The sequence below is a fragment of the Labeo rohita genome, chromosome 3 (genome assembly GCF_022985175.1).
Source record: "Labeo rohita strain BAU-BD-2019 chromosome 3, IGBB_LRoh.1.0, whole genome shotgun sequence".
Classification (NCBI taxonomy): domain Eukaryota; kingdom Metazoa; phylum Chordata; class Actinopteri; order Cypriniformes; family Cyprinidae; genus Labeo; species Labeo rohita.
The window spans coordinates 8,790,505-8,801,813 of record NC_066871.1 but is presented as its reverse complement, the minus strand read 5'-3'; the positions used below and the strand labels follow the sequence as shown (position 1 = coordinate 8,801,813).

General features: G+C 36.1%; 1 protein-coding gene across 1 annotated transcript; it reads right to left on the bottom strand.

Moving 5' to 3' along the window:
* Nucleotides 1-4,991: 4,991 nt before the first annotated feature.
* On the bottom strand, nucleotides 4,992-10,953 carry il21r.2 (interleukin 21 receptor, tandem duplicate 2). Its single transcript, XM_051105665.1, has 9 exons — nucleotides 9,668-10,953; nucleotides 9,260-9,375; nucleotides 9,062-9,176; nucleotides 8,768-8,931; nucleotides 8,530-8,681; nucleotides 8,190-8,343; nucleotides 7,506-7,599; nucleotides 7,283-7,367; nucleotides 4,992-5,731 (listed from the first exon to the last, which is right to left on the bottom strand). Exons 2-9 carry the CDS (start codon nucleotides 9,324-9,326, stop codon nucleotides 5,228-5,230), a joined length of 1,335 nt encoding a protein of 444 aa, XP_050961622.1. The 5' UTR covers nucleotides 9,327-9,375; nucleotides 9,668-10,953; the 3' UTR covers nucleotides 4,992-5,227.
* Nucleotides 10,954-11,309: the final 356 nt, after the last annotated feature.

Sequence of the window (11,309 nt, the reverse complement as noted above, 5' to 3'; positions counted from 1 at the left end):
ACTCTTTTAAAGTTTATTTATTTATTTATTTATTTATCTCTTTCTCTCTCCCATTTACCTCTATAAAAGTTCACTCTCTTAATTTTATTTATTTATTTATTTATTTATCTCTCTCTCCCATTTACCTCTATAGAAGTTCACTTTCTTAAAGTTTATTTATTTATTTATTTATCTCTCTCTCTCTCCCATTTACCTCTATAAAAGTTCACTCTCTTATTTATTTATTTATTTATTTATTTATTTATTTATTTATTTATCTCTCTCCCATTTACCTCTATAGAAGTTCACTCTTTTAAAGTTTATTTATTTATTTATTTATTTATTTATTTATTTGTTTATCTCTTTCTCTCTCCCATTTACCTCTATAAAAGTTCACTCTCTTAATTTTATTTATGTATTTATTTATTTATTTATTTATTTATCTCTCTCTCCCATTTACCTCTATAGAAGTTCACTCTCTTAGTTTTATTTATTTATTTATTTATCTCTCTCCCATTTACCTCTATAGAAGTTCACTCTTTTAAAGTTTATTTATTTATTTATTTATTTATCTCTCTCTCTCTCTCTCTCTCTCCCATTTACCTCTTTAGAAGTTCACTCTCTTAAAGTTTAATTAATTAATTAATTAATTTCTCTCTCTCTCTCTCTCTTTCTCTCTCTCTCTCCCCCATTTACCTCTATAGAAGTTTACCCTCTTAAATTTTATTTATTTCTCTCTCTCTCTCTCTCTCTCTCTCTCTCTCTCTCTCTCTCTCTCTCTCTCTCTCTCTCTCTCTCTATCCCATCTACCTTTATAGGAGTTCACTCTCTTAGAGTTTTATTTATTACTCTCTCCCATTCATCTCTACAGAAGTTTAAGTTTATGCATGGTTACTTTCATTATATATTTATTTATTTATTACTCTCTCCCATTTACCTCTATAGAAGTTTACCCTCTTAAAGTTTATTTATTTATTTCCCTGTTGAAAAAAACAGCTAAAACCAGCCTATCCTTAGCTGGTCAGCAGGCTGGTTTTAGAGGGATTTTGGCCACTTCCTTAGCTGGTCAGGATGGGAGACCAGCTGGAACAACCAGCTAAAACTAGCCTGACCAGCCAAGGAAGTGGCCAAAACCCCTCTAACCCCTAAACCCCAACTACTTCCAGCTTAGGCTGGTTTTATCTGTTTTATTATTTTTATTATTCTTATTATTTTCCAGCAGGGTTTTCTACACTCTCCCATGTACCTCTGTAGAAGTTTACTCTCTTAAAGTTGATTTATTGATACTTTATTATTTATGTACACTATTCATTCATTCATTACCTCTATAGATATTTTTCTGATTATTTATTGACTGATTTATTAGGGTTCAAGAAATCCTATTGTAATTGTTAGACCGGTCACGGATCAGCGATCTCCATGTAAAACTGATCGTGCAGACCAAAGCGTTAGTCGTACAAGGTTAACAGAGGCTGATCAGAACAAAACTTGGTGGTCCTGTTTAACTTGCAGCCCCAAAGGTCTGTGAGAAGTTTGAAAGAAATCAGCCACTGGGAGTCAATATTGCATTATTCAAGAGCATAAACGATTGTGCATTGCACTGTTTTTCGCACATATGTACGATATTCGTATCATATGACAGAACTCCTCATTCCAGAGGAGTCTAGGTCAATAATTATCACAAAAAAAAAAAAAGTTGAAATTTACCCTTTGGGAAGCTATAACAGGGTCGTTTAGAAAAGGGGCCTGTCCAAATTGACTCAAAATCCTATAAAGCCTAAAGGAAAACTGGTGAGCACATGTGACAAGTGATTTTAAACAAACATGCTAAGTTTAAGGAGATCGGACCACAGCTGGCGCTATAACAGTGATAAAAAAAGGCTTGCTACATAATGACTTTTTTCATATGAGCTATATTTTATATAACATTTATACATTTATATAGCAGCTATATAATTATATATGCATTATATTTGACCTCTATAGAAGTTTAAGTTTATTTACAGTTACTTTCTTATTTATGTAGGCTATTAATTCATGTATTTATTTATTTATTTGACTGTCATCTGTCTGTCTATCTATCCATCTATGCTCTCCTATATGTATCTAGAAGTTTACCCTGGTAAAGATATATTATTCTAAATGCACAGACATTAAAACAGAGTTTGTCTTCCCTGTTACAGCTATAGCAGTTTCCACTCTTTGAAAGATGATTTTGGAGTGTTTCTGTGTGAATTTTTGCCCATTCATCCAGTAGAGCATTTGTGAGGTCAGGCACTGATGTTGAATGAGAAAGTCTAGCTCACAATATCCATTCCAGTTTATCCCAAAAGTGTTCTAACTCAACCAACTATGTCTTTATGGACCTTACTTTGTGCACAGGGGCACATGCAGATAAGGGTTTACCCAAACTGTTCTTAGCACAGCATTGTCCAAATTGTCTTGGTATGCTGAAGCATTATTTCCTTTCACTGGAAGTAAGAGGCCTAGCTCAACCCCTGAAAAACAGCCCCATACCATCCTGTACAGGTGGCACAATGAGGTCAGGCAGTTCTTTTGGCATCCACCAAACCTGGACCCGTCTATCAGACTGCCAAACAGACAAGTGTGATTCATTATTCGAAATTGCAGTCAGTTCAGGTCTGGCTTTAACAGGCCTAACCGCATAAAATGCACACTATTTTAATGTTCTTCTCATTACAAATGTCACAAATAGAAATATATTCAACACTAATGTTACTTAACGAATGAAAGAAAAGAAAAACACAGAAGCATATAATCAGTGTACACAAAAAATCAAACCTCACTTGAAACAAGCCAGTATAGAGTATACTCACCACCGGGCAACTTGTTTTCATTGACGTATAAGAATGTCTTGTTTACGTTATTTGAAAAAGTCTTTTTTATTTTGTTATTCAACGTAAATTATATACATTAAGACTTCAAAAGTGAATAAATGATCAGCAGTTGATATCAATTCAGAATGTCCACATATTTACAGATGTCTGTCGTGTCCTGGTTTCCGGTTTGGTCGTTTCCGGTGTCGTGTTGCAGAGTGGTGTGCGTTTGTAGCTCCCTGGAGTCTCATTTATCTGAAGAAATCTCTATTTTACTATTACTTTCTGTTGTTTAAAGTGATAAAATATAGCTTTTTCCCACCAGATTTCTGATATTATCCATCAAACTAATCGTTCGCTTTTATTCTATAACCGGGAGTGCAAGGCCATGCTGTGTGTTAGCATTCCGTTTGCTGGTTAGCCTGCCATTTGCATTCCCACTCACGCCTCTATTCACGTCTACTACCGCTCTCCTTTTTTCCCTCGCTCTCGTTGATCGCTCGTTTTTATTCTACACCCGTGAGTGCAGTGTGCCTGCAGTGTGTTAGCCGGTTAGCTTGCCATTCACTTTTACTTTTCTATATGTTTCTGCTATGTTTGACAGAAACCTGGCTAAAACCAGATGATTACATTATCTTAAACGAGTCTACCCCTCGTGATTACTGTTATAAACATGAGCCACGTCTAAAAGGTAAAGGGGGAGGTGTTTCTACAATTTATAACAATATTTTCAGTGTTTCTCAGAGAACGGGCTTCAAGTATAACTCGTTTGAAGTAATGGTTCTTCATGTAACATTATCCAGAGAAACAAGTGTTAATGATAAATCCCTCATGACGTTTATACTTGCTACTGTATACAGGCCACCAGGGCACCATACAGATTTTCTTAAAGAATTCGCTGATTTTATATCTGAGCTGGTGTTAGCTACAGATAAGGTCTTAATAGTAGGTGACTTTAACATCCATGTCGATAATGAAATCGATGCACTGGGAGCAGCATTTACAGACATTTTAAATTCTATTGGACTTAGACAACACGTGTCAGGTCCCACTCATTGTTGAAATCATACTCTAGACTTAATACTGTCACATGGAATTGATGTCGATGCCGTTGAGATTCTGCAGCAAAGTGATGATATCTCTGATCATTATCTAGTCTTGTGTATACTCCAGATAAATAAAACTGTAAATCCAGCTCCTTATTACAAGTATGGTAGAACCATCACTTCTACTACAAAAGACTGCTTTCTGAGTAATCTTCCTGACTTATCTGAATTCCTCAGCATGTCCAACAGCTCAGAAAAACTTGATGATGTAACAGAAACTATTGACTCTCTCTTTTCCAGGACTCTAGATACGGTCGCTCCTCTGCGCCTAAGAAAGATTAAGGAAAACAGTCCGACCCCGTGGTATAACGAGCACACTCGCGCCCTAAAGAGAGCAGCCCGGAAAGTGGAGCGCAGCTGGAGGAAAACAAAATTAGAGGTTTTTCGTACTGCTTGGCGTGAATGTACCCTAACGTATAGGAAAGCATTAAAATCGTCAAGATCTGATTACTTTTCGACTCTTTTAGAAGATAACAAACATAACCCTAGGTATTTATTCAATACAGTGGCTAAGTTAACAAAAAATAAAGAACAATCAGCAAAGCAGTAATGACTTTTTGAATTACTTTACTTCCAAGATCGATACTATTAGAGACAAAATTGTCACCATGCAGCCGTTAATTACAGTATCGCATCAGATAGTGTCCTATAGATCTCCTGGGGAACAATTCCACTCATTGTTTCTTTCTTATTCCAATTCCACACGAGTCTGTTTCTTTCTTATTCCGAGGTCACCTTAACCACCAGATCCAGTCCGTATCCAGATTAGATGGTCATTGCAGTCCTCCGGATCCAGTCCGTACCTAGCCCAGACGGTGGATCAGCACCTAGAGACGACCTCTACAGCACTGAATGTCAGCGGAGACCACATCGACTAGATGAGCCCCAGAGACGGATGCCCCAGTGAAGACCTCGTCACCTAGACGGCTATCGGCACAGGACCACGGGACCTGGCGAGTCCTCTGTGTCTGGCCAGAGGAGAACTGGCCCCCCGATTGAGCCTGGTTTCTCCCAAGGTTTTTTTCTCCATTTGTCACCGATGGAGTTTTGGTTCCTTGCCGCTGTCGCCTCTGGCTTTCTTAGTTGGGGACACTTTATCTTCACTTTATCTTCACACAATATTGTATTTTATTTTGTTGTATTTGATTAACTACCTTTACCTGAAAATTGAGTGTTTACTGTTGCCCTTTGCATTGTTGATGTACTATTTCCTATTTAATACTGTACAGCCGCCTTGTCACAATTCTGTATTGTTAAAGGCGGTATATAATTAAGGTGATTTGATTTGATAATGACTTCCTGGATTTATTCACTGGAGGTGTTTTCGTCCTGCTCTACATCTCTGTTGAAGGTGGGAACGGGGCCTGTGGGAGTGTTGGTGAGAGTGCAGTAGTCTTGTTTGAAACACACAGGAACTGGGTTAATGATAACCGGTGCCTCAGAAGCCTCACAGTCCTCAAGACACTCCAGATTAAGAGTCAAGTCCTCCAGTGACAGACCATCCCCACTCAGACACGCCACGTTCAGAGACTGGATTAAGTTGCCCACTTCACCAGGCAACTCTTCGCAGAAAAAAGAGAAATCTTCACATGGGATGCTCGTCTCGCTGCACGTATCAGGCATTTGGCGTGGGGCCCAGATCTCAGTTGTGGGGCCCACATAGGGTGTGTGGCACTGTCCTGTGGGATACATGCCCGTTTTCTCTGCCTGATCCTGTAGTGTAGTTATGACCTCGGAAATCTTGTCAATTGTTGAAAAGTCTTCCATAACGTGAAAATCTTGTAAAGGACTTTTTGCCAAAACCCAACACTTATGGGGAAAAAGGACAAACATAACAGGATATGAATATATGAATATATCGTACACAATCACATTATATATTATTACCAGGGGTGTGCATAACTTATTTACCTACTGCATAAAAAAATGCACTGCATAAATAAGTTCAGACTGCCCATTTGTGTACAGCTGACTGACAGCTGTTAATGCACAATCACCGTTTTAGATCGACTAACTGTGTACTGTGTAAGATTTCAATTCAAATTGAAAGCATAAATCTAGGCACAATGCAAAACTGTGACATTTCATTCACTTAAGGTCTTCCAGGGTTGCCAGGTTTTTAAAACAAAATCTGCCGAATTGCTACTGAAAACTAGCCCAGTCTCCTTTCGAGGGGAACCCCTGTTAAAAATCACGTTTGTCGGCATATAATATACGTTTTTGGGTGGGGTTTTCCTAGTAAAATTCGCATTCCAGTGGATGAATATAACATTTTTTGGGTCGCTTCAACCCACGGACATGAAAAACAACCCGTGGCAAAAGCGTTAAAGTAGCCCGATTCCGCTGTAAAATCGCGGACTTGGCAACACATTCGGCAGCGCATATACCTACTTACTTGCCGGTGTTATGGCAAATTCTGATCCCTGCCAGATTACTACCCCCCTAGTATTGGTAGGTTTAGGTTAGGTGTGGTGGAGGGGTTAGGATTAGGGGTGGGGTTAGGGTTAGGCAAATCAGGTAGTGATTTCAACGAGATGGGGTAATAATTTGGCAGGGGTCGAAAATGGGCACAACCCGCCAAAATAATAGCTTGCTGATTTTAGGTTTTAAAAATTAATTTTAAAAAGTTAAAAGTGCATATTAGCATATTATTTTTAAGCATACTATACAGTAATTGGGTTTTTATTTAATAGTAGTATATTACTTATTAGTATTAGCATTATTAATAATAGTATTATCACACTTTATTTTTTTATTTATAGTTATATTTATTGGGTTACACTATGTGCAGTGTGAGCACCAAACCAAATCTCCAGGTGCTTTCATGAAAACCAGACTGAAAAACGTATGTGCACCCCTGATTGTTACAAATTAAATTAACTGTTTTCTATAAGAATAAAATGTAAGTTATTCCTGTGATCAAAGCTGATTTTTCAGCATCATTACTCCAGTCTTCAGTATCACATGATCCTTCAGAAATCATTATAATATGCTGATTTGCATTTCAAGAAATATTTAGTAGTATTATCAGTGTTGAAAACAGTGCTGCTGAATATATATATATATATATATATATATATATATATTTTTTTTTTTTAAGGAATTAATTCTGGGAATGGTTTCCACAAAAATATTAAGCAGCTGTGTTCAACATTGATAGTAATAACAACCATTATTAATATTTGAGCACATTAATTGATAATAACTAAGCGAAAAATAAAAAAATAAAATCAGCATATTAGAATGATCATTCTGAAGTACCCAATTTCACATAAGCCCCTTACAGTCAATTCGTGAAACCCCAAAGGGTTTAAACCCTCGGTTATGAAACCCCGGTCTATTTGAAGTGTGAAATATTACCTGAAAATTGCCTTGGTAATTTTGATAAAGTGGCTGGAAGTACGTTGCTGGTGTTGGCACCCATGGATTTTTTTTCATCTGAAATCTGTAACGCACAAATATCGTATTCTATTTCCAGTTAACTTTCCTGCGACACCGGAGTTGCTCATTACATCTGTATATTTTTCCGATGTTTTGCATAACTGCACAATAAAAATATCCTGCAATATGAATAAACAATTACCTTGTAGCAGAAACGCACATAAGCAGAATTAAAAGTCCAACCATTGAAAACATTCCAATGGTAATCTTTCTGACTTGATTGGCCTCATCTTGTCCTTGTCATTTTCCAGAAGAGGGAGATTGAGGATTAAAATTGGAGAAAAAATTGGAGAAAAAAGAATCAGCAAGCAATCATAGAATAAAAGAATTATTCACCCAAAAATGAAAAAAAAAAAAAAACAACAACAAAAAAAACTGTCAACTGTCAACTGTCACCCTCATGTCGTTCCAAACCTGTAAGAGCTTCGTTCTTTTTCGGAATACAAACTAAGATATTTTTGCTGAAATCCAAGAGCTTTCTGAGCCTGTACAGACAACAGCGCAACTTAAGTTTTATTGCCAAGAAAGGTAGTAAGGATATTGTTAAAACAGTCCATGTGATGCCTGGCAGAGAAGAAATTGTTGTATAAAGTAGTTCTTTTTGGAAGAAGTATTCTTGCAGCTTCAAAAAATTGGGTCTTGAACGTGTCAGTTGCGTTGCTGTCTAAGTGTCTATGCAGGGCCAGAAACCTCTTAGATTTCATCAAAAATATCTTAATTTACAATCTTAACCTTCAAGGTTTGGAACGACATGAAGGTGAGTAATTAATGACAGAATTTCATCAAGTATGTGCAAGTGTAAAGGTAAAGCCACCACAGTGTTCACCTGCTGTTTTCCATTTCACTGCGTTGCTCCAGTCACTCCATGTTCCTATGTAGTCTCCTCCATTAATTTTACTCCTCACCTCCGCAGTGTATGCAGTGCTCGGATCAAACCACTTTTCATCAATCGGAATCATTTCTTTGCCTTGTGGAACGACCTTCAAAAACAAGAAGCATTAATGTTAACCCATTCATAGAAAACATTCATTTTCAAAACAGGATTACACAGATAGATGGTGTTATATAAATGTCTTTGATGTGGGTGAAACAGAGGATGTTCTCTAAGAACATGCCCTGTGAATGGCGGACAATCAGAATTGAATCGTCATTATAATCAATCTTACACTTGTATTGTCTCCATCTTTGTAGTACTTGAATTCGTATGTGATGGGTAGAACAGCTCGGTACATATGATCTTCATATCCATTCTTCCAAAAGAAATGATACGTTCCGTTTGCACGTTGTAACGTCAGATTAAATGGCGTTTTCGGTTTAACTGAGAAAAGAGAGAAGCTTCATGTATGTGAAATATAAAGTGTGTAAAGCATGTTTTTTTCTTCGATTCCACAAAAATCTACTCACTGTTTTTTACTGGCCTAAAAGAAGCATTCAACAGAGAATTCTCAGTTCCGTTTTCCAAATAATAAAGTGTTATTGAATATTTCTGATGACTCTTGAAGTCTGATTTTACTGTAATATTGCAGATGTGATCTTCATGTACTTTCTGAAGTTGGCATCTGCTCGTCCTGTGTGTAGAAATCCATGTTTGGGGAAATCTTGCATACAACTACACAACTAATGCATACAACTATTTGAATAAAAAAAAAAAAAACACTGTATGAAGAACTAAAAAGACAATAACTGGAGCATGCTTACTCTTCTTTATCAGAGATCAGTCGAGCTTCCAGCCAGTATATGTTTTTAGAAGATGTGACTGCTTGTTTTAAAGAGCAGCTGATGGTTTTGCAGTAATCTGTCACACAGTTGAGCCCTTTGTCGGAGATGAAATGGAAATGGTCATACATTTTTGGAAGTACAGTAACTGAAACTGCAGGTTTAAGAAACATGTTTTACCCTGTGAAGAAGCTTTAGGCTGCACTGAAAAAGCCAGGAAAATGTAGAAAATTCCAGTGCGGCTCATTATTCTTGTCTTCAGTTTGGCTGGAATTCACACAACTCAGCACATGCCACTGACGAGATATGAAATGTTACGCATAACTGCAACAACTATTCATTCAACATTTATTCATTCAAAGGTGACTTACAAATGAGAAATACAATGGCGATTCATTTTACTAAACTGATAAAGAAATGCCTTTGATATAAAAGCCCCTCAGGTTCCGTTCAAGTGATCAAAATCAGATGTTCATTCTCAAATTTAATGCGTTCAGTGAAAATAAACAGCGCAAGTTAAAACAAGCACAAGATGCTTAAAAATCAAGTACGTATTATAAATTTGAAAGGAGACACATATCGACTCACCAAGTTTATTCTGAAGCTTTAGAGATATATTACATAATGTCATGAAAGTTGAAGTCTAAGGCGCTGAAGGGCATCAAGTTGGCTTTATATACACAGAAGTTCCTGTTTATGTAGGAGGTCTTAACCTCAATATTATCTGAAAATCTCTCATTAGTGAAGATGGCATCTTGAGGTTCAAACTTCAACAAACATCACGAATAGAATCACACGGTAAACTCTCACAATAAATTAGAATTCGCAGGTAAACACATTTGCTTAGGAGATTTTTAAACAGTTTTGCAAGGAGAAAGTTTCCTCACATTGCGACAGAAGAATTCAAATACATTGATTGTGATTTGAACAGGCCTAAATATATACCTCTTATCTTTTTATTATACTAAATTATGTACATATGTAACATTTCCAGTTAAAAACATCTCTACGTGACTTTCCCCCATGTGTGACTGATTCTATAAATGACTGCAGCTGACATTTAGCAAAGACTGAAAGTTGGAAATATGAACTTGTATTTGTGGCTTCCTACTATATGTCATGGTGTCTTTTTTCATCTTCCACTTGATGTTGTAGAAAAATTTTAGAGTGCTTCTACATATACAGTTCGAAAAGTAAGGCCACAAATGTGGCTATACAAATTTTACAAATTTACAAAGTCATTTAAACATCTTATTGTAGTGAGTTGAAATGATTGTACTTTTAAATTGATTTAACTTCAAATTTTAAGGCAGCTGCTGAACTTAAGTTTTTAAGTTGAAACTGGAGAAAATTTGTACAATGTACTTACTTGTCTGTATCACTGTAAAAATACAGTTTGTTGAGTCAACTTAAAATAATTTGTAACCCTGCTGCCTTAAAATTTTAAGTTCAGTCAAATCAAATAAGTTTAGTCAACTTGAAATGTTAAGTTGTTCAGCTTAGATATTCGAGTTGACTAAACAAAAAACTGGTTTGTTAAACTTAAAAGTTGTGGTTGTTACCCGGCTGTCTTAAAATTGTGAGTCGAATCAACTCAAATATCTAAGTTGTCACTTAGTAAAACTTAACATTTCAAGTTGACAAACATTTTTTTGAGTTGACTGAACTTAAAATTTTAAGGAATTTTAACTAATTGTTTTTTTACAGTGTATAGCTTTTAAACCAAACACATTGTACAGTAATAAGGTGGTATGGTAATGTAAGTTTGCGTTCAAACCCTCCACTCTAGTTGTGCATAAAGTCTGTAATCACCTCTAAAGATCAAAGTGTCAACTTCCTTAATAATAAATAATCAGATCATTAAAATAAAGTGCATTTCATGAAAATAAGAGCATTAATGAAAAAAAAAATGAATAGGTTAAAAAGCACTTGACAAAAATGTATATATATATATATATATATATATATATATATATATATATATAGTCTATATGCTGAGCTAATGATTTGTACAAAAGATCTGATATGTAGAAATACCCGTAGTATTATCAGGTGGCTGGCATTTTGTAGATCCGTCTGAACCGTGCCTTATCTTGCTCTGAGCAAACTCAGATAACTGCAGCATTGTGTGCAATGACAGAAGAACTGCACAGCTCATGCCTTTCTCACGCAAAATAGTCACAAAACATGTACATCATTAGATTATCAGTACATAAACACTGCTCGCACC

Bases quoted from the DNA above. Each gene is read 5' to 3' on its own strand.
- il21r.2 (XM_051105665.1), bottom strand. From the start codon at position 9,326: ATGAGCCGCACTGGAATTTTCTACATTTTCCTGGCTTTTTCAGTGCAG. The intron at 8,682-8,767 runs GTGAGTAGATTT...CTCTTTTCTCAG, and splicing joins TTTTAGGCCAGTAAAAAACA to TTAAACCGAAAACGCCATTT. The intron at 5,732-7,282 runs GTAATATTTCAC...TTTCCCCATAAG, and splicing joins ATTACCAAGGCAATTTTCAG to TGTTGGGTTTTGGCAAAAAG.